The sequence below is a fragment of the Geotrypetes seraphini genome, chromosome 3 (genome assembly GCF_902459505.1).
Source record: "Geotrypetes seraphini chromosome 3, aGeoSer1.1, whole genome shotgun sequence".
Taxonomy (NCBI): Eukaryota; Metazoa; Chordata; class Amphibia; order Gymnophiona; family Dermophiidae; genus Geotrypetes; species Geotrypetes seraphini.
This window is the reverse complement of record NC_047086.1, coordinates 216,421,730-216,445,511: the sequence shown is the minus strand read 5'-3', so window position 1 is coordinate 216,445,511 and position 23,782 is coordinate 216,421,730. Positions and strand designations below refer to the sequence as shown.

Below are 23,782 nucleotides of genomic sequence, written 5' to 3'. Positions count from 1 at the left end.
TTGAGGACATGTCTGGGGGTCCAGATGGTTTTTCAAAACTCAGCACTTTGTCTAGGTTTTGAAAAGCTTCCGATGTTGAGATGGCGTCCGCGAATGCATAGATGCAATGCGGTGATAACATGCGCTCGTGTGGATACCGTCCTGACGCACAAACAGGTTAAGGGGGTGGGGCTGGGGGCAGGGCTGGGGTGGAAAGGGGCAGGATGTGGGCAAAATGGGACGTGGCTGGGGGGGGCGTGGCCATGGGTCCAGATTTTCCATTGGTAAAATCTGGTAACCCTATGGTTGGGGAATTCCAGGACTGTCCTTTCACTGTGCATGCTGGGTGAGGGGAAGGAGATGCATGCAGAGCAACAATGTGAGTTACCACTGTCTTCTGATTCCTATGTAGACTTCTTCATAGTAAGTGCAGAATTTTGCTGCCTGGGGCGGCACCTATATAGGGTTAACAGATTTTTCCAGAGAAACCTGAACACATGGCCCTGCCCCTATCCCTGCCTTGTTCCACCCCAGCCTTCAGCCCCGCCCCCAAAAAGCCGCATCTTTCTTTTCTGACCTCCAGGCTGCGACCTCCGAGCATGCACAGATATATGTGGCATCATCTGTGCATGCTCAGAGGTCCTCCAGATGCGGCCGGGAAGTCAGGTCTTTCCAAAACCCAGTCAAACTACTGGGTTTTGGAAAGTCTGTCCAGGCACCCAGACAGTCCTCTAAAAAGAGGACATATTTGGGTTTTCCCAGACATCTGGTAACCCTACACCTACACATTGAAGGTGGGAGGGTGTTTGCCACAGGAAGGGGATTGGCGAGAGGGAGGTGGGGGGAGGCAAGGGCTTCTTTTTTTAATCAAAAAAAAAAAAAATACTTATGCATGCCCCAGCCCAATTTTCAGCTGAGGCACGCATCAAATAGTCCTAAATTCACCCACTTATCTTATAAGGGCCCTGGCTGAATATTTGCCAGCCCCCAAATAAGCCCGGGCTCCTCCCCAGTACCGACCCTGGCCTGTCCTTTTGGTCAGAGCTGATGTTTAGCAGCATTCTGGGACTTAGTGCTATTGAATATCTTCAGTTGGCAAATTAAGCTGAAATTTCTCTGAATATCAGGCCCAGTATTCCCATACTGAGACATGATCAACAAGTCTCAGTCTTGTGTCTGTTCATAATGTTGGTAGGGGCGAGTCAAAACTCCAGGGTCCTTAAGGAGAGAATAGTCACTCAAATAAAAACACTGTTCACTCCAAAGGTGATATTTATTTAATTATGTTTAAAATGTGTATACCGTCTATATCTAAACAGTTTCCATATAAATCATGCATAAAACAACAAACAAGAAAACTGCGTCTTCATAACATCTCTTCCCCAACATCATCTATTACAGAAACGCTGATACAAAAAGTTGGGTTTGCGATAATTTTTTGAATTTCACCCTATCTGAACACAAACGCAGTTGACCCAAGAAATCAAAAATGTTTACTGAAGCACAACTTATTCTGTGGTGATAACTTGACATAAAACATATTTTAGGAGATAAATACACGTATTAGTGAGCATAGGAATTTTGACGCCCTCATGAAGCTCAAGGTGTGAAAAATAATAAAACATGCAAAATGACACCAGCGCAAGGTTTTTAAAATTATAATTAAGATTTATTGAATTATTGTTTCTATTTTTCCATTATGAGATCAAAAGAATCAAGCATAATTGCTTAACAGTTGCGCTAATGGGAGATTGTTATAGTTGCCAAATGCTGGCCTTCTAATAACGAGCTCACCTTAATATCTCATGACCCGTTATTATATACTTTTGGCTTATTGTGACATCATCAGGTTGACAACCACTAAAATAACATGGGTGGTCTTAAAAGTTAGGCAAAGACAAAAGTTTCAGAAAAGTACATTTCTTTGCTTATAGTCGTTTCTGAATATAAATCATAATTTTCACAAAAGTATATTAAGAGAAATTATTTGTTAAAAAGATGCTGAAAAGTTCTCAGCTTTAGAGGAAAGGAGAAAGTGCAGGAGAAGGCAATCAGAGAAAAGGAGGGGCTGATCCCCCCTAAGCTGACAGCTTCACACTTCCTATGTTAGAGCAGGAGTCTCTGACTTAATTACTTCCAGATGTTGCTTTAGGATTTCTTTAGGTTGCAAATATATATATAATATGTTTTTTCAAAACCCATTCTTTTGTTCAATATACAGTCATACAATTCACTCCAGTCATATTTGCTTAATTCATACTTGCTTAATTCATACTTGCTTGGCCAAGCCTTCCATACATTCATTCAAAACTATATTTAATTCCTATTATATCTTAGTTTGGGACACATGTGGTATTAATTACTACCACGATGCTGAGAACAAAGACTTGGATAAACTGACCACAAAATGGATTCCAAAAGACTGAAAAGACAGAGAACCCAAAATGGATTCCTCTGGTTTCCTTCATGATCTGGCCCAACAGCAAAGTACATAAAAAGAACACCAGTCTTTCCCTTACATTAATTTGTAGTGTGTTTTTCTGGCTTTAACTACATTTATATTTAGATTTTTATTCACCAGTTTTTCGTATGCTTCCATTGGGTGTGGCCTTAACTAACACATATGCTTGTATTTAACTAGAAGTACCCAGAATCATACAAAAAACAGGCACTTTTGTAGAAAAACTCCACAAAAATACTGCACCCATCATGTTCCGATATCCATTCCATTACCGTCCCATAAACATCACCCCCTACTGGCCACGAGCCACTACTCCTCAATTAGATAAGTTAAAAGCCACTAACACACTTTCTTATGATTACATGTTCTCACTTAAAGTAAATCTTTTAAGCATAGTCTCGAAGGATTTCTATAGTCTACATTTTGCAGTGCAGGCTTATTTGAATCTCCTCCTTTTTCCTTTTCCTCACTTTTCTATGTCTCCTCACAGGCAGTACCCAATGGGTGCTTTCTTCCTTTTTGCCTTTGGATTTACACTATCAGGTTGACACCAACACATCTACTCAACTCCTTCTTCACAGCACACGCAGTAAAACCACTACAGATTTCTAGAATACTTCTAGAGGACCAGCTAGCAGGAAAAATACACTCTGAGGTTTCTTCCCCTGGAATCAGGCCCACGGAAGGATATTTCATCAGCACTTTGGAAAGGAAAACTCGCCATTTTTCAACAGATAAAGGGAAAAGAAACAACAGTGATGTGAAAAAAGTTTTTATTGCCCTCTTGATTTCTTCTATTATTGTATATATACCGTATGCCACTCTGAATGGTTGCTGATCTTTAAACAAAATGTAATATTAGACAAAGAGAATCTGAACAAACCTTATTTACCTTATTTATTTATGGAACAAAGTTATCCAACACCCATATTACCCATGTGAAAAAGTATCTGCCCCTAAACTTCATAAATAGATGCACCACTTTAGCAGCAATTACAACCAGATACTTCCTATAATTTGATTAAGCAATAAAACAGCAATGTGGAGGGCCATTTTCAAAAAGTACGTCTAAGTTTACTTGGATGTTTCCTGCTAAACGTCCAAAGTTAGAAGCACAGAAACTTCCATTTTCAAAAGTTGGACTGCTAGACATCCCCCCAAATTTTTTTTTGATAATCGCTGAGCTGGACATCTAGTCCAACAGGATGTCCAACCCTTAGGATGCCTAACTTTATATCTCATTTTCAACCACAGAAATGTCCAAGTTGGAAATGTCCAAAACCAGACCGTTTGGACATGAGAGTGGCCATCTTTGTGATGGACTGACCACACTGACACATTAGAGGACACTACTGTGAATGTTATGTGAAGGGCAACAGAAGTACATCTCACCATAACCCCTTATAATTTATGGTGAGCTCTCCAAAACTTCCCCCAAACCTACTAGACCCACCTATCTACAACCCGAATAGCCCTTATGGCTGCAAGTAGCACCTATATGGCATTAAAGTAAGGTTTTCATGGGTTTTGGTGGCCTCACACTTTCCACCATAAATGTAGTGATTTAGATTGGCTTATGGGTCTGGGTCCTCCTCTCTAAGGTTCACTAGCCCACACCCCAGACTACTTAAGTCACCTCTGTGCAGCTCTACTAGGCTTTCCTATACAAGTGCTGCTGTTCTAGAGACAGGTATGTACTCTTTCATTCAGATTTTTTGGGGGTGGGAGTACGACTAAGTCTAGGACGGCCCATGTCGCAACCAAATCCCGCCCTCGACACAACTCCTAAAACATCCCTTTTAGCTCTGGGCATACTGCAGCACTGTGAAGGCCTAAGTCATTTTTAAATACATCTAAAACCCTGTTCGATTATTGGCACTTGGACGACTTGTCTCACTGATTGTCTAAGTGCAGGTTTTTAGACGTATTTCCATTTTGATTTTGAGCCCCTTAAGCTTTTTTTTGCTTCTATTGAAGAATCTGACAACCCTTGATGAAGACTTATGCTGAAACTTAGCCAAGTCAGTCTCTGCTTCAATAAAATATTAAATTTGTGGTTTTGGTTGTTCCTTACTCTTTGGATCACTCTTAATGTTTTTACAGTCTTTCACATCATGGATGAGGAATTTTAGCCCACTCTTCTTTGTAGAACTTCTTTAATTCAGACACATTTGTAGACTTTTGTGCATGAATTGTTCATTTCGGGCCTACCACAGCGTCTCTGTTGATTTCAAATCAGAACTTTGACTAGGTCTAAAACTTTAATTTTGTTTCTCCTCAGCAATTCAGATGTAATCCTGCTTTTGTGTTTTGAATCAATTCATCATCTTGAGTTTTATAAATCATTCCAAATTACCCTATTACCTCATCTTTTAAATTTATATCAGGCTCAACTAACTAAAGGTTGTATTACAGGTACTATGGCAGAATCTCTAACTATTGTTTTGCCAAAGCAAAATAAAGACCCCACGTTGGTTTCAAATTACAGACCTATTTCTTTGATTAATGTAGATGGAAAACTTCTGGCTGTTATTGGCTTTACGCTTGGCCAAGGCTCTCCCTTATATTATTGGTATGCACCAAACGGGGTTCGTTGCTCAAAGATATTCTTCAAACAACACCAGACTGGCTTTCCACATGTTAAATTTAACAAAAGCCATGGAAGATCTGGCCTTCGCTGTATCCTTGGATGCAAAGAAGGCCTTTGATCGTGTGGAGTTGACCTTCATGTATCAAGCATTGTATTGGTTTGGTTCCGGATTTATACAAATGATTCAAACCTTGTATAGTTCCCTTCTGCCAGATTGTATATTAATAATACTTTTTCAGAACATTTTCGTCTGGAGAGGGGAGTTAGACAAGGATATCCGTTATCTCCTTTGCTTTTTGATATTGTACTGGAACCCTTGCTATTGGCTATTCAACAGGCAAAGGAGATACAGGGTATTCCTTATACAGGTCGTGAATATAAAGTCTTTGCGTATGCAGATAATATTTTGCTTCATTTGAGGAATCCTGAAACTTCCATCCCGCATTTACTGGATTTGATTGACCAATTTGGTAAATTTTCTGGCTATAAAATAAATTGGAGTAAATCAGAGGTTCTTCCACTAAATGTACATTGTCCAAAAGGATTATTTGATACATTCCCTTTTCTTTGGAAGAAAGAGGGTATTAAATATTTAGGTTTTGGATATAAAAAACATTGGAAGAGACGATGAAAGTAAATGAAAAATCTTTATTGCTGAAGGTTACAGAAATGTGTGAGCAATGGAACCCTTTACATCTATCTTGGTGGGGGAGAGTTCAAACGGTTAAGATGATGATTTTGCCTGTGGTTTGATACCAAATGGGTATGTTGCCAGTGTTTTTTCAGGGGTCCTTTTACAAGAAATTAAATAGTATTCTTACTAAATTTATTTGGCTTGGTAAAACTGCGAGAATTGCTTTAGTATCTTTACAAAAACCAATTGCGGCGGGAGCGGGGTTGGGGTGTGTAAATTTTCCTAATTTTTATAGGTACCATCAAGTCTATATAATGTGTCAGGGTATGTATTGGATCCTCCCTGAGCTCATGGAAAATCTTCCAGACTGGTTATGGTTGGAATGGCAACTCCTGTCTCCATTGAGATTGTGTCACATTTTAAGTATCAAGTTACCTAGGATGTATAAGGACAATAGAATTTTATTAGACACTTGGCAAACATTAAAATTTATTAATAATTTAACACCTTTTCCAATTCACCCGTGAGTCCCTTTGGCTGAACTCCAAGATTCAAATTGACGGGTTTAAGATCTTCTGGAAGCATTGGAAGCAGGCAGGTATACGTACTCTAGATGATGTAGTATCAGAGGGAAAGCTGCTTGACTTTTCACGACTGCAACAAACATTTGGTATTGCTAAGTCTCAAAATTATAAGTGGTTGCAGTTGAAGTAAGCCATTCAGAAGGGGTTCCCTGATTGGCGAAATCTTAAAAATCAGTATAGTTTGCCGGTCCTATGGTTCCAGACAGATTTCCTAGGGCATCAGGCCACCCAGTGGTACAAATGAATATCTGAATTTTTGAATAAGAAACCAAAGACTGGTCTTCGTGACATTTGGAGCATTGAGATAAAGCAGCAGATTTCTGCATCTCAATGATCACGAATTTGGACTTGGAAGATGAGATGTACAGCGTCTGCATCTATGAGACAAACATGTTTTTTTTTTTGTTACATAGATCTTTTTGGACCCCTGTTCTATACAGAAATAGATGCTGGCACTGTCATCTCGATGTAGGGACATTGGATCATTTACTGTTCTGTTGTCCCTTGATACTTAAATTTTGGAGATCCATCTGGGATCAAGTGAACAAAATATTGGAAAATCCAGTGGCATTGACGTATGATACCATCCTATTTGGTATGTTAATGAGGGCTAAAAGCCAAATATCTGCTTGGAATAACAAACTTCTCTTTATTATGATAGGGGTTTTCATACAACTTATTTTGAGGAATTGGAAAAACTGGAATTGGTTAAATTATACTTTCTGGTGGGAATCTCTATGCTACACTTTTAAAATGGAACATATGATGGCAATACAACGGGGACATCATAGAAAATTTATGGATGTTTGGGAACCATTGAAAAAATTCTGTAAGGAGCAATTGTTGATTTTCCCCTTTGATTGTACACGTCCAGGGTGGGTGAGGTGTTTTAGGTGGTATAGAGCCTATATTTCTGCCTTACTTGTAGTCTTACTTATACACCAACCCCAGGGACCACCCCCAGGGACCACTATTCATATATAGAGACCCATATAATCAGGACTACTCAAATCAAGTCACTTCACAACCAATCAAGATGACCTTTATTCTATGCAATCACTGTGGTGCTTTAATTCCAAGACATACTATTTGGAGGCTTAAGGCTTGCCCCATCTGTCTTCAATTTGCCAGTATTAAGGAGGAGCTCTGCAAACTTAAACAGGAATTGAATACAATTAAAGCAGCTTCCATCGCTCCACAAAATCATACCAACTTACCACCTCTACCTCAAAGAATAAAACAGCCCAGGAATAAATGGGTCACAGTAGGCTCAGGAAGACTGCGACATATAACACAGAAACATCCACCTTCACTAATATTACCTCTACAGAATTCCTTTGCTCCACTAGTGCACTGCGATACTCAGGAAAACAGAAGGGAGGTGGGACTTGAACCAATGAAGGAAACTCAAGAGAACAAGAGCACCCTAAGTACAAATAAAAAAGCCAAAAACAGAAAACTATTACTGTTGGGGGATTCCATCATCAGAGGCATTAACCTTGGAACACAGGGCGAGGAGACCAAAATAGTGAAATGTCTTCCAGGATCCTCAGCTACCAGGAGTTCCAGGCAAATACTGACTATAATTAAGGAAGAAACTAAGGATTTTAACACTGATGTTGTTATCCATCTGGGAACAAATGACCTGGCCAACAACTCCACACTTGCAGCACAGAAAGCTTTTCGGAAGCTTGGTAAGGGCGTGAAACCTTTTGTAAAGACTTTAGCTTTTTCTGAAATACTGCCTGCATATGGAAAAGGAGAGCAAAGAGTGAAAAACACAGAGGACTTTAATAGATGGCTCAGAGCCTGGTGTCATCAAGAAGGCTTCAGGTACATAGGAGGATGGGGAAATACATGGAAGGACAAGAAGCTATATTGCACTGATGGGCTACATATTACTACAGCAGGAAAAAGAAACCTTGCAGAGAAATTTAGACAATATTTTTCTAGGCATTTAAACTAGAAGGTGGGGGTGGTGTATGTACGAAGGACAATTATAGAGACCACCCCCGGCAAAAGAAAAGATGTGATAGTAGTAAAGGCTGCAACATAAGCAATATCAGCAACTCATTTCTTAGTATTGCAACGGAAAGTGAAACGACACAAAAATCCATACGAAAAAGGAGATTATCGCTGAAAAATAGCTGGAAAGCGATGACCACAAATGCTCGCAGTCTAAGCAACAAAGTTCATGATCTGCAAGCCCTGATATTAGAGGCAGATCTAGATATTGTTGCTATCACAGAGACATGGTTCAGTGAATCACATGGATGGGATGCAAACATACCGGGATATAATCTTTTTAGGAAGGACAGAGATGGTCATAAAGGTGGAGGAGTAGCTGTCTATGTAAAGATCAATATCCAAGCGACCGAAATGCAAGGGACCTGGGGAGAGGAAGAAGCGATATGGATTGCTCTGAAAAGAGAAAATGGAACTTCTATCTAAGTGGGTGTAGTCTACAGACCTCCGACTCAATCGCAGCAAATTGATAAGGATCTGATTGTGGATATCCAAAAGTTTGGAAGGAAAGAGGAGGTTCTGCTGTTGGGAGATTTCAACCTGCCGGATGCGGACTGGAATGTTCCGTCTGCGGAATCGGAAAGAAGTAGGGAGATTGTGGATGCCTTTCAAGAGGCTCTGCTCAGACAAATGGTGATGGAACCCACAAGGGAAAAAGCGATATTGGATCTGGTCCTCACAAATGGAGAGAGTATCTCTAATGTTCGAGTGGGTGCTCACCTGGGTAGTAGCGATCATCAAACGGTTTGGTTTGATATAACGGCTAAAGTGGAGAGCGGCCGCACGATACTTAAAGTCCTAGATTTCAAACGTACGGACTTTAATGCAATGGGAAAGTACCTGAAGAAAGAGCTGTTAGGATGGGAGGACATAAGAGAAGTGGAAAGACAGTGGTCTAAGCTGAAAGGAGCGATAAAAATGGCTACGGACCTTTATGTGAAGAAAATCAATAAAAACAAGAGAAAAAGGAAGCCGATATGGTTCTCCAACCTAGTGGCTGAGAAAATAAAGGCGAAAGAGTTGGCGTTCATGAAATATAAAAAAACCCAAGAAGAGGAGAGCAGAAAGGACTACAGGGTGAAACTGAAAGAAGCCAAGAGAGAGATACGTTTGGCGAAGGCACAGGCGGAAGAACAAATGGCTAAAAATGTAAAAAAGGGAGATAAAAATTTTTTCAGATATATTAGTGAAAGGAAGAAGATAAAAAATGGAATTGCTAGGCTAAAAGATGCTGGGAACAAATATGTGGAGAGTGATGAGGAGAAAGCAAATGTGCTAAACAAATACTTCTGTTCTGTGTTCACAGAAGAAAATCCTGGAGAAGGACCGAGATTGTCTGGCAAAGTTACACGAGAAAATGGAGTAGATTCTGCGCTGTTCACGGAGGAGGGTGTTTATGAGCAACTTGAAAAACTGAAGGTGGACAAAGCGATGGGACCAGACGGGATCCATCCCAGGATACTAAGGGAGCTCAGAGAGGTTCTGGCGAGTCCTATTAAAGACTTGTTCAACAAATCTCTGGAGACGGGAGTGATTCCTGGGGATTGGAGGAGAGCGGATGTGGTCCCTATTCATAAAAGTGGTCACAGGGATGAAGCAGGAAACTACAGGCCGGTGAGCCTCACTTCAGTTGTTGGAAAAATAATGGAAGTGTTGCTGAAAGAAAGGATAGTGTATTTCCTTGAATCTAATGGGTTACAGGATCCGAGGCAACATGGCTTTACAAAAGGTAAATCGTGCCAAACGAACCTGATTGAATTTTTTGATTGGGTGACCAGAGAGCTGGATCGAGGACATATGCTAGATGTAATTTACTTGGATTTCAGCAAAGCCTTTGATACAGTTCCTCATAGGAGGCTGTTGAACAAACTTGAAGGGCTGAAGTTAGGACCCAAAGTGGTGAACTGGGTCAGAAACTGGCTCTCGGACAGACGCCAGAGGGTGGTGGTTAATGGAAGTCGCTCGAAGGAAGGAAAGGTGACTAGTGGAGTCCCTCAGGGTTCGGTGCTGGGGCCAATCCTGTTCAATATTTATGTAAGTGACATTGCTGAAGGGTTAGAAGGAAAAGTGTGCCTTTTTGCAGATGATACCAAGATTTGTAACAGAGTAGACACCGAAGAGGGAGTGGAAAATATGAAAAAGGATCTGCAAAAGTTAGAGGAATGGTCTAATGCCTGGCAACTAAAATTCAATGCAAAGAAATGCAGAGTAATGCATTTGGGGATTAATAATAGGAAGGAACCGTATATGCTGGGAGGAGAGAAGCAGATATGCACGGATGGGGAGAGGGACCTTGGGGTGATAGTGTCCGAAGATCTAAAGGCGAAAAAACAGTGTGACAAGGCAGTGGCTGCTGCCAGAAGGATTCTGGGCTGTATAAAGAGAGGCGTAGTCAGTAGAAGGAAGAAGGTGTTGATGCCCCTGTACAGGTCATTGGTGAGGCCCCACTTGGAGTATTGTGTTCAGTTTTGGAGACCGTATCTGGCGAAAGACGTAAGAAGACTTGAGGCGGTCCAGAGGAGGGCGACGAAAATGATAGGAGGCTTGCGCCAGAAGACGTATGAGGAGAGACTGGAAGCCCTGAATATGTATACCCTAGAGGAAAGGAGAGACAGGGGAGATATGATTCAGACGTTCAAATACTTAAAGGGTATTAACGTAGAACTAAATCTTTTCCAGAGAAAGGAAAATGGTAAAACCAGAGGACATAATTTGAGGTTCAGGGGTGGTAGATTCAGGGGCAATGTTAGGAAATTCTACTTTACGGAGAGGGTGGTGGATGCCTGGAATGCGCTCCCGAGAGAGGTGGTGGAGAGTAAAACTGTGACTGAGTTCAAAGAAGCGTGGGATGAACACAGAAGATTTAGAATCAGAAAATAATATTAAAGATTGAACTAGGCCAGTTACTGGGCAGACTTGTACGGTCTGCGTCTATGTATGGCCGTTTGGAGGAGGATGGGCAGGGGAGGGCTTCAATGGCTGGGAGGGTGTAGATAGGCTGGAGTAAGTCTTAACAGAGATTTTGGCAGTTGGAACCCAAGCACAGTACCGGGTAAAGCTTTGGATTCTCTCCCAGAAATAGCTAAGAAGAAAAAAAAAAAAAAAAATTTTAATTGAATTAGGTTGGGCAGACTGGATGGACCATTCGGGTCTTTATCTGCCGTCATCTACTATGTTACTATGTTACTATGTTAGTGGGGGAGATATGTTCAACTTGAGTGCAATTGTTGGATAGGTAGAAAGAGGGGGTGATATATGTCTTTGTCATAAAGTGTAATTTGATAGAATTTAAGTGCTGTTAAAATGTAAAATGTCTGCACTTATTTTTTGGCTTTAAAATGAAAAAAGATATTTAAAAAAATGATAAGTGTTTAATTAAATTAATCAAATAAGTTGAAAAATAAGTTATTTGAATATCAAATGACTTTATGAAAAGTCTGAAGAGCTAACACGAATTGGACAGCAGAAGGTTCTTTTGAAACTCAATCTCTGAAAGCCGCCGAGTTTAAAACAAAATCCTTTTATAAGATGGACACTCCTATGCTGCCAGAAAGATGTCCACATCCCTTCACCCCTCTCCCCTGGTTCATAATTTGGATGTTTCAGTTTGCAAAATGGATGTTCATATTGGAAGTTTCCAGTGCAGTACATGGATGTCCATCTCACATGTATTTTAGAACAAGCTGTATCCTGTTGGACATCCTTTCCTCCATGTGTCTATTATAAGGAAAAATATTAAAGTGAAGCCGTGGCCATTTACACTTGCTCGGGAGCAGGTGTTCATGTTCATGCATGATGTACGAGTATTGCAATTCCTCCCATGCTCTGTCTAAACCTGCTCTCAAACATCCCTATATCTAGGTTGTGCAAAAGTATATGCGTTCTGGTTATTGTGCATAATTTCACAGGTGAAATGATTTTATAAGCAGCATTTTATGTGTATACACTAGCAATATACATGTGAAAAAGCATTCAAAAAAACCTTCCTCCCCCCATCTGCTCTGACTATGAGTGAGGATCCACTGGCTTTATTTTAGAGACATCAAAAGGATGGGTAAACAGGGCAACTTCCCTGCTCTTTGGAATCAGTCTGTGAGCCTGCAAGCATACAAACTTAAAAGGAAATAAAGGTGATGAAATAAGCCTAGACTGGGACATCTACCAGTGACCGCTTGCCATACACGTGGAACTCTTCTGTTCTCAATTCCGACTTTGAAAGGATGCATATCTAAAAGATTTATTGACAAAAATCTATCTTTCCAAGCTGGTAAATGGAAAAAGACTTTAAGTGATCTGATTTTGAACTCCCTCTCATATCAAACATTTAGATAATCTCTAAAAACTTATTTATTCAATAAATTTGTTTAACTATTTTGATGATGTATTTTTATATAAAATGCTGATGTACTTTTGCTGCAATTTCGTAGCTTTTCTTGATGTGAACTGCTCCGAACTGCAAGGTATTGCGGGATACAAAAATAAAGTTATTAAAGTAAGTTAAGTGACTGCTTTGGGTCTACATGAGTTTTCTCTGAGGATCTGTAGTAGAAAAAAAGAGATTAGGTTCTTATCTTGCGAATATCTTTTCCAGTAAATAAGGTGTGTCATGTTAGGATATTCTCCCCATGTTCGCAAGCCATGTGGAAAAAATCCGCTTTTCAATTCTTCCTCCTTCATCAAAGGACTCTGCTGCCCCCTTCAGTTTGTATCAAAGCAAGCGATAGCCCTATATAGAAACACATGAGAAGTAGGAGGTTCCCCGACATATAGTTCTGTACTGCTCTAAAAAGTACAAAAAATGTTAACATGAAAACTGAATAATTAAAACATCAGCAAAACCTACTAATCAGAAACCTTTGTGGAGCTCAAACAATCCCCCAATATTTCATAACAAAAGATTAATTTTATACTGAAGATCTGACTGACATCCAAAATTTCAGTTTGGACTCGAACTATCTGATTGAGACAGTAGGCAAATGGAGAAATCACTGACAGGGCAGGGCTTCAGCATGACACACTTTCTGTACTGGAAAAGATATTAGCCCTCCAGAACAATAAGCAGTCTTCCAAACTCAGCTGGACACTCTTGGTGCCTCCTTGTTGATTGACATACACCACTGCTATAGCATTGTCCGAGAAAACTTGGACTGCCTGACCATCTAGCCTTTTTTCCAGCTTTTGTAATGCCAACTACATGACCCAGAGCTCCATTCTGTTGATTGACCACTTCCTCTGGGAGGCTGACCAATGCCACCAGACTGGGCATCCAGTGAGCTTCCCAGATGAACAGGCTGGCATCCGTGGTCACAATCACCCACAAAGGTATTTTGAGCAGCATGCCCTGTGATATTGCCTGTGGACTGAGCCACCAATTCATACTGGCTCGTGCTTCCAGAATCCATGGCAGAGACATCTGCAGGGAGTCCAATTGGGGCGCCCACCATGATAGCAGGGCATTCTGAAGTGACTACCCTTTTGAGGGGAGGGGGAAGTGTGACATAGTGAAGTTCCTGTCATGAGCCAGCAGAGGGAGCCTGAGCAGTGGAATATGAAGAACTCATTTGCATAAAGATCTTACATGTGAGCCTTTGCCCATGGAACCACGTCTATAGTGGCTGCCACAGAGCCTAGCACTTGCAGGTGGTGCCACGCGGACAGAGTTGGCTTGGCCATCATGTTCACTATCTGGGCACAAAGTTCTGTCTGCATACCTCTAGAAGATATATGTGGCCTTCTGCCATGCTGAAGAAGACTCTCAGGTACAAAAGGGATTGGGACAGGACTAGTTGGCTCTTTCAAAAATTTACTATCCAACTGTGATAGGGTGAAGTTCCTGTCACAAGCCAGCAGAGGGAGCCTGAGCAGTGGAGTGTGAGGAGCTCATTTGCAAAAAGATCTTGACAAGGCGGACTGGGAGCTGTCCATTCACCCTGAGTGAAGTGAGGTGCTGAAATGGACAGTTCCAGAGCAGTGAGCTGAAAAAGGAGCTTTTTTGGAAGCCAGGTGATTTTTTTTCTCTTTTTTCCTGCATGAGAGTAGTGGTCACCTACCCTTTTGAGGGGGAGGGAGGCATGGTGAAATTCCTGTCCTAAGTCTGCAGAGAAAGCCTGAGCAGGGTACTGTGAGGAGCTCATTTGCATAAAGATCTTGCAATGGTTGCTGGGAGCTGTCCATTCACCCTGAGTGAAGTAAGGTGCTGAAAAGAACAGTTCCAGACAACTCTCAAAGGGAAGAATGCTGGCTTCAGCCTAACCCTTAGTAAGCCTGATAGACAAGTCTTCCCAGTTGAGCTTGGTGTCCAAGGGGGGTCTCAAGCTTGACAACTGGCAGGAGGTTTGGTGGATATGAAAAAAAAATTGGGTAATTGGCCACAGCAGCAATGTTTTGGCACCAAAAAAGGCTCAAAAATAGCTTAACTGAAAACTAAAAAAAGGTAGGATTTTAGAGGTGGGGGCCCTAAAGGAAGTAGTAGAAACCCTGAAAACCAGCCTTTTCAGACCCCCTTTTCTCATAGGCTACAATAGCTTTTCTCACTATGACATGTGTTGTGAATGTGCTGCAGCCTGCCTCAGTTCTAAAAGTAGCTGGATCTGGGAGAAAAAATCACTGCCTCAGTGAAACTGTTCCTCCAATGCTGAAATCTTTGCTGGACCATTGTCTGACTGAACCTCAGACCCCCACAAACCTGCTAATGCAAAAATGGGGGGAGGCAAAATGCAACTGGCATCCTGAAGAGCCCTGCTGAGCTCCTTGAAGATGCCTAACTGCCTGCGCTCAAGCCTCTGCAAACCAGTAGGTGAGGAAATCTTCTAGAGATTTGGACTTTGAGCTCCCCAAAAGTCTCTGCAGGCTAGCCAATAGGTACCATAGAGGGATTCGCCTGTTAGCTTCAGACCTCCAGTCTGCTTCTCCTTCACATAGGCACCGCTTTCCCCCCAGAACTGGGGAGCTCTGAGCACCAAACGCCACCAAAAGCACTAAAAAAATAAAGAAATATACAAAGCAGATCAGAAAGACTCCTTATGGCTCACATGCAGAAGGGAAAATTGAAGGGGCCAGCAGAGTCCTTTGGTGGAGGAGGAATTGAAAAGCTGGAGTGGATTCCTTCTGTATGCTCGCGAGCATGGGGAGAATACCCTAGCATTCAGCATAACACAACTATTACACTGAAATAACATATTTTAGTGGCACAAAGTAGTGATAAGTGACCATTCAATTATGAAGAACAAATAAAAGCTCTCCTGTAAGTGGCAAACTTTGTCATTATCATTCTTTCCCGCCTCCTCTCAGTCCATGAAGAGGCAGAGCGAAAAGAAAGTCAGACCCATCCTAGGAACAGCCAGCTTGATGCTTGTCTGTTAACATCCATAACTTTAACCTGGAGTTACGTTTTGGGTTTCACACCCAAATGATACTGCATTCCAATGAAGCAGAACTCAGAGGTATTTCTGGTCTTGTCCAAAACTGCAGGTGTCACGGAAGTAGTGGAGAAATGCAAAAAGAAGGAGCTGCAGTGGACAGTGAAAAAATCCTGATGAGAAAATAAAGTATATCACTGATGAATTAATTTTAAAGATAAAAATCCAAGTGAAGGACATCTTAGTGAATCTTAGGGGGTTACCAAATGCTATCATTGGTCATAGGCTTATCTGGATCCTGCTGGTTTGGGTAAAGGCCAAGTGAGTAGGAAGTCTGCCAGCGCTGTCGGCAGGTAGGAGAGGGGGATGTAGAAGAGTTTGGCATCCCAGCCAGCCGAGTAGCGCGTATTGGGGTGTACTGCAGTTAGAGCATGCTCCATGTGATCTGAGACGGGAGACAGGTCTGGGTTGCACAACATTAAGAAAGTTTTCTCTGTGTGCTTCACATCTGCCAACAGAAAAACAACAATCCAAGAATCAGAGAAGACAGTCCTTCCTGATTAGTGAAGCATGGAAGCCTTTCTTACCATGACTTCAGAGTTAGAAATATACAGCTCTCAAACTCTCAACCTTGCCATTAGACTTTAATATTAGGATTGCCCAGAAAAACCTAAAATTAGAAAAAATGTGTGAACTGAAGTTTTTCCCATGAATTTGATTGTGTTTGATCAGAAAATAAGTCTTGAAAATTTTTAAAGCCCATCCAGGGGTTGCTCAAAACCCCTGATTACAAGGAGAAGAGTGTGATGTAGTGGTTAGAGCTACAGCACCCTGAGGTTGTGGGTTCAAACCCCACGTTGCTTCTTGGAACCCTGAGCAAGTCACTTAATCCCCCACTGCCCCAGGTACATTAGATTGTGAGCCCACCAGGACAGATAGGGAAAATGCTTGAAGTATTTATATGTAAACAACTTTGAGTATGGTTGTAAAACTACAAAAAGGTAGTATACAAGTCCCAATCCCTTTCCCTTCTCCTAAAGCTCTGTTTTTCTTAAAACTTGCTATTGTTTTTGCTTAATGGAGTACATTTCTTGGTATTATAGCCAGTGACGTAGTGAAGCATACCTCAAGGATCAATATTATCACCGTTACTCTTTAATGTATTTCTTGCTCCTCTCAATACCCTATGCCAATCCATAGGTTTTACACCCTATGCATATGCAGATGATATCCAGCTCCTGCATCAAATAGATTCAGAAAATCCTAAACAAATTCAAGAAATAAATGAGAAAATGGAGAAAATCAAGCTATGGATGAGGGAAAATATGCTGTCGCTAAACATAGCAAAATCCAAAACCATGTTATTTACCTGGAAAGAATGAATATCTCTATTGGCACAAATTCAAATCAACAGCACACCCCTAGAAGTGGTGCATACCATCAAAATTCTTGGCATCATATTATATTCAAAATTATCATACTGCAATCAAATAAATTTGGCGGTAAGAAGCTGTTTTTATAAGCTTCAAATGATTAGATCAATTGCAAAGGTTCTAGAACCAGCCGCATTAAACACCCTAGTCCACTTTCTTGTCATCTCTAGACTAGACTATTGTAACTCACTATATAAAAACGTCAACCAGATCCAACTAAAATGCTTACAGTTAATCCAAAACGCATCTATAAAACTCATTACTAATTCCAAAAAATTTGATCATGTGACACCCCTTCTACAAAACTCCCACTGGTTGCTAATATCTCATCGGATTACATATAAAATAATTTTGCTCTGACAATCAAACTTATATGACAATCAAACTTACCAGCATTCCTAGATAAACTCTTAATTCCGTATACACCAAAGAGAACCCTACGATCGGCAGATCACAATCTGCTTGTAATTCCCTCCTTAAAAATCATTAATACTCGAAGGAACAAAATTTTCACAATTTACGCTCCGCAACTGTGGAATACGCTACCCTCTCATCTCAGAGAAGAACAAAAGCTCGATCGCTTTAAGAGCTGCTTAAAGACTTTTTTATTTAAAGACGCTTTTCACACTTAAGAATCAAATGTATGAAACTTCTTTTTAAAGAAATATACAGCTCAGGAGACATCAGAAATTCCCCCTGTTAGCCCTTTATGTACTTCCCAAGACTTTCCTTTTCTATAACTATTGTAGTTTAACCTCTTCTCCTGTTGTATCATGTTGGTCCCTGTACGGTTTGTTATGTGTTCTTATTTTATAATAATGCACCCTGTTTTAAAATGTACATCACTTAGAAGTATTATAAGGATACAATCAAATTTTAAATAAACCTGAAACCCTGCTCTCTTCTCTGCCCCCACCATCCATTCTGCCCCCACCTCCATTTTCACGCACCGATTCCCTTCCCCCATACCTCTTTAACATTCCCGGTACAAGCAGCAATCCCAACCTGCTGCTCGCACCAGCGTTGGCTCTTCCTCTGAGGTCACTTCCTAGGCACAAGTCCAGGAATTGACGTCAGAGGAAGAGCCAATGCTGGCGCGAGCAGCAAGTCGGGGTTGTTACTCGCACTGGGAACATTAAAGAGGTACAGGTGAAGGGGTGCGCACGTGGTAGTGGGGGGCCGGGAAGGAGGGGGGTGGAGAGGAGGACAGGTGTTGGCACCCCCAAAGATGGCACCTGGGGTGGACCGCCTCTCCCGTCCCCTTACTACGCCACTGATTATAGCTATACCTTTTATGTTTTCACACACTGTTCTCTCCTCTGCCCCCCCTCCCCATCTGTTCTGCCCTCACCTCCATTTGCATGCGCCGATTCCCTTCCCCCATACCTCTTTAACGTTCCCGGTCCAATCAGCAACCCCAACCTGCTGCTCACACCAGCGTTGGCTCTTCCTCTGAGGTCACTTCCTAAGCACGAGTCCAGGAAGTGACGTCAGAGGAAGAGCCAATGCTGGCGCGAGCAGCAAGTCGGGGTTGTTGCTCGCACTGGGAACATTAAAGAGGTACAGGTGAAGGGGTGCGCACGTGGTAGTGGGGGGCCGGGAAGGAGGGGGGTGGAGAGGAGGACAGGTGCTGGCACCCCCAAAGATGGCGCCTGGGGTGGACCGCCTCTCCCACCCCCCTTACTACGCCACTGATTATAGCTCTACCTTTTATGTTTTCACTCTCTGTACCGATACATTGATAAAAAGACATTTTATGCAAAAAAATCCAGCAGTATTTTATTAAATGAACCTTCAATATCTGCACTTTATTATGGAAAATAACAGAAATTTAACACTTACACTTTGGTGTTGTCATCTATCAATGGTGTACCAAACACTCAAGCATTCAATGTCTTCTTGAGATAGTTAGGATAAAGCCTGTGATGCTGTTCAAGTCCTTCCAACAAGGCCTCATGCTGCACTGGGTCTGTGGTGATGCCAGTGGCAAAGTCAGTTATCAGTTTAACACCTTGCTGGGCTGTGTTGTTAACCACCTTCACTGTCTTGAAAAACTGTTCAGCTGTATAGAAGTTTGGATCTTCAGACCACCTGTCCACTGGCTTTACCAACCATTTTTTGGTAATACCAAGAGTGTGAAACAGGAAATAAACTAAACTAAACTAAACCTTAGGTTTATATACCGCATCATCTCCACAATCGTAGAGCTCAGCACGGTTTACAAGAGTTGAGAGAGAAAGGTAACTCCAAAGAGGTTAAAGGGAATAGTGAGAGGGATATTTGGGGGGCTTAGAAGGCCAAGGAAGGGGTAAATGTTACATTTTTGAAAAAAGCCAGGTTTTCAGATGTTTGCGGAAGCGTTGGAAGGAGCTCAGGATCCGGAGGGGGGAGGTAATGTGGTTCAGGCCCATAAAATGTCTTTTTATCATATCATTGTCTTGTGTGAAAATATAAAAGTTATAGCTATAATACCAAGAAATGCATTAAGCAAAAATAATAGCAAATTTTAAGAAAAATTGAGCTTCGTGTAATCAGTGGCTTTGAGCGACCCCAGGATGGGTTTAAAAAATTTTTCAAATATTATTTTCTGATCAAGCACAATCAAATGTATGGGAAAAACTTCAATTTGCACAGTTTTTCCAGCTTTAGGTTTTTCTGGACAACCCTACTATAATATATAAAGACCTTCTTCCATCTCTGACTTAGCTTTGATTGTTCCTAACGACACGGTGACACAATTTGTCACCATCCCTGTCCCCGCAGATAACCATGGGAAACCATCCGGTTTCATTCTTTAGCATCAATCTCAGCGACACTTCTTTTACACCGGCATTCTTCAATGCAAAGCTTGAAGGTCAGTGGCTGTGCCCATTCATACTCTGATTCTTCCCTCTCTCCATAAAGAATGAAAGGGGATGGTTTCCTGAAGTTATCTGTAAGGACGGTGACAAATTCTGTCACTGTGTCATTCTCTATTAAAGGACCACAACCAGGGCCAAAATTAACTCTGGTGCACCCATGAGCACAAACAAAACAAAACCCCAAAATACTCAATACTCCACAGGAAAACAGCAAAAGCAAAAAGTCTACCAGGAGGTTAACCACTTGAATTCAAACCACTCAAAATAATATATATATATATTTTAAAAAATATATATATATTAATTATTATTATGTGAATCCTCAGTGTGAGCTCTAAAGAGCAAGTCGCCCAAGAGGGAGGCTGCCCTATTGCTCAACTAAGCCAGAGTATACAGTATACCCAATCCAAGAAACCATGTAAGGTTTCAGCCACACACCATCATTGGACTCACAGCTGTATGTACAAATAAATCATTGAATAAAGTGACGTGAATCAGTTATTAAACAAAAGAAAATAAATAATAATTAAACTTCTTTCTTTTGATTACAATGCAGTTGAAAGTGATAGGCCCCAGGGAGCCAGACCAGCCTAGAATCAATAGCTGTGTTTGCAAAAAAAAAGTACTTAGCTTTAGAAACATAGGAAATCTCTTCCCGGTCATCAAAAGCATTATGAGGGAAGATCTTTTTCCTATTTGTAAACCTAGCTTCTGTTTCCCTTTTTCTTTTAATGAATGTAAACCACTTAGATGCTGTTTTAATATGCAGTCTTTAAATATTAATAAACTTGAAACTTGAAATTAGAGACCTGTGAATTGTCGCTCTGTTCCTAACACTACTTTGGAACCTCATCCTCTATGTAGGTTAATTCCATGAATAATAAGATTCTTACAAACTGTAAGATATTACATTCTGTTATCTTTTGCAATCTACATAGTTATCAGTAGTTCATTTACTGACCAACTCCTGAATCCATAGCTCTCTTCTAACTGCTCCTGAAGAGACATTTTACACTTCTGCCTAATTCTTGACCACAGTTGATTTCCATGATTCCATGACTGGTGTTTCAAGGAAATAGGCAACCATTATCTTCCCCTACCCAAGTCAATAAAATAAGAAAACTCACAATCTTCAAAGTACTGTTGCCCATAGATCTCTTGTACAGCTGCTGGGACCTGTCTCCAGATGTTGTGCAGAGTTGCTCTCATACGTTGCAGGTTGTTGAGTTCGGTTTTGAAGAAACCTGGCTCCAAGATAATGACTTTAACACCAAATGGATTCATCTCACGTCTACAACAAAAGCAGTTAATGGCACAAGGGGCTTGGTTACATTATATACTGAATACTGGAAAAGTTCATATCATTGAATTGGGTTGCTTTTATGACTGATAAGACCCTGATGTACAGCACACAAGTCCAAGTAAAAAGAGTATGAATATAATCCTCTTTCTAGTAATATCTTATTTCTGTTTAGATTTTTTTATGGGGGATGGGTAGGGTGAAAGGGATAGGAAGGGAAGATATTGGAAACGTGCACTGCAGTAAGGGTGGGCAAACTTTATACACTTTTGACTCTTAGTCACACTATGGTGACGAGCAGAACCCTCTCCACATAGCTAATTGACTTCATATCACTCAGTATGATCCTTGGCATTTTATGAGTGGAGTATTTTATGAGAGGATTATCTGTCTAAGGATTATTACAAATTTGACTCTTGACAAAGGCATCTTTGCCAAAACACTTTCAATAAAGTGTATAGAAGCATAGAGTATGACTGCAGAAAAGGGCCATCAGCCCAACAAGTCTGCCCACTCGAAGAACCCTCCCCCCTAAGCACTTCCTCGAAGTGAACCCACATGTTTATCCCATTTTTTTCTTAAAATTGAGCACGTTGCTGGCCTCAACTACCTGAAGTGGAAGATCATTCCAACGATCAACCACCCTTTTGGTGAAGAAATACTTCCTAATGTCACCATGAAATCTCCCACCCTTGATTTTTAACGGATGCCCTCTTGTTGCCGTAGGTCCTGTAAGGAAAAGGACGTCTTCTTCCACCTCAATACGGCCTGAGCAATTCACAGCTGAGTGACTGACATATCTTCCTCATGACTCTGTGGATTGCCAAACTTTATACAGGGCCACATTAGTAGACTGTGTCTAGACTGGGGGCCAATTTCCCTTCACTGTTTCCACTGACTGGGAGTTAGAAAGTGGAGAAAGATATTCTGTATAAACAAAGATATTCTGTATAAACAAAAAGAGGCTTTCAGATGTTAAAATTTAATATCTTGTCTGTGTGTGTGTCTGACCTGGAGTAGAAAGGGAAGGGCATGGTCTGAGTGAAGCAATAGGAAAACATTAAGGGCCCCTTTTACAAAACCGTGGTAGCGATGCTGCCATGGTAAATGCACAGAAGCCCATTAAATTCCTACGCGCTTTGGTGCATTTACCGTGGCAGCATTGCTACTGTGGCTTTGTAAAAGGGGCCATAAGTTGGTGTGCAAATAACAAATAATAGTAAAATGAAACCCAGTCTAATAATATATCAAACTATGAGATTCATTGTCAAATATTCAAAAAAAATGGATTTGAAAGTTTTACTATAAGATACTATGATAACAGGTTTTAGTTGACAGTACAAATAGCAAACATTAAGAAAGCTGTACAGTTTAGTCAACAGTTTTAATAGTAGAATTTACAACAACAAATATAAAATATATTTCTGAATCATTAACAGGTAGGCTATTAGGGATAAAGATAGAAGAATGCAGCACTGAGGAAAGAAATCAAATGATGTGTCTCCAGTTAAAACCTGCGCTGGTAGTAAAAATGCTCAATGGCTTAATCCCTTATCAACACTGGACCTCAATTCCAAAGAAGTATAGCTAAATAGGGGGGGGGGGGGGGGGGGATGCGTCTCAGAAGTTGCAGGGCAAGCGTTGCTCTGGAGCTATGAAGGGGAGCTTAAATTGCTCTTTAACTCCCCTCCAGCATTCTATCATTGGCGAAACAACCCCTTAGTTATACTATATAACTATATAAGATAGTTAAAAAACAAAAACAACCAGCACTTATCTTTGCCTTAATGTGACTACAGCTTCCTCACTGAATCAATAAAAAAGCCGACGATGGCCAACGTTTCATGATCTGCCGATCATTTCTTCATGGCTCTTAAGTGTCAGCAACGCTTAGGGCTCCTTTTACGAAGCCACGTTAGGGCTTTAACGCACGGAATAGCGCGTGCTAAATTGCCACACGCGCTAGATCTTAACACCAGCATTGAGCTGGCGTTAGTTCTAGCCGCGTAGCGTGGGTTTAGCATGCGCTAAAATGCCGCATGCACTAAAAACGCTAACGCAGCTTAGTAAAAGGAGCCCTTAAAATCTGTGGAGTTAAGCCATTGAGCATTTTTGCTACCAGCGCAGGTTTTAACTGGAGACACATCATTTGATTTATTTATATATTTTTTCTCCAGTTTCTCTTTCTTTTGTTGTTTTGTTATGCACTGAGGAAAGATGCATGATGGAGACAATATGTGGAGCATCCTCAAAAAATTATGTCCAATTTCTGTTTGAGTATTTTCTTTGTATTTGTGACTATGTCTGTATTTTGCATTTTTTTGTGCATGTGCCTCTGAATGCCTGTGTGCATTTGTGTCAATGTCTAAGTGTGAGTATGTATCTATATCTATATATGTATTTGTATGTCACAGACTCTGATGTTTTTGAAGCATTAGATGACATGGCTAAACACCAGGCCCCGATGGCCTACCGGTTTAATTCTATATGGCATTTAAATCTCTGTTACTACCTAAACTTACCTCCTTTTTCAACTATTTGATAGATTCTAATGATG

The 23,782-nt window shown here is 41.0% G+C and overlaps 1 protein-coding gene across 5 annotated transcripts in view; it reads right to left on the bottom strand.

Annotated features, from left to right (window-relative positions):
• Window positions 1-11,600: 11,600 nt before the first annotated feature.
• The window catches only part of LOC117357818 (retinol dehydrogenase 16-like), a 94,654-nt gene continuing 82,472 nt past the window's right edge, over window positions 11,601-23,782 (bottom strand). For 4 of the 5 annotated variants that reach the window (XM_033938963.1, XM_033938961.1, XM_033938962.1 and 1 more), the window contains exons 4-5: window positions 21,053-21,216; window positions 11,601-16,139 (exon numbers count right to left, since the gene is read on the bottom strand). In XM_033938963.1, the coding sequence (XP_033794854.1) occupies window positions 15,919-16,139; window positions 21,053-21,216 (385 nt within the window). In that variant the 3' untranslated portion in view covers window positions 11,601-15,918. Of the gene's footprint in view, window positions 16,140-21,052; window positions 21,217-23,782 lie in introns of those variants that run through there. The other variant, XM_033938965.1, reaches the window with a different exon arrangement.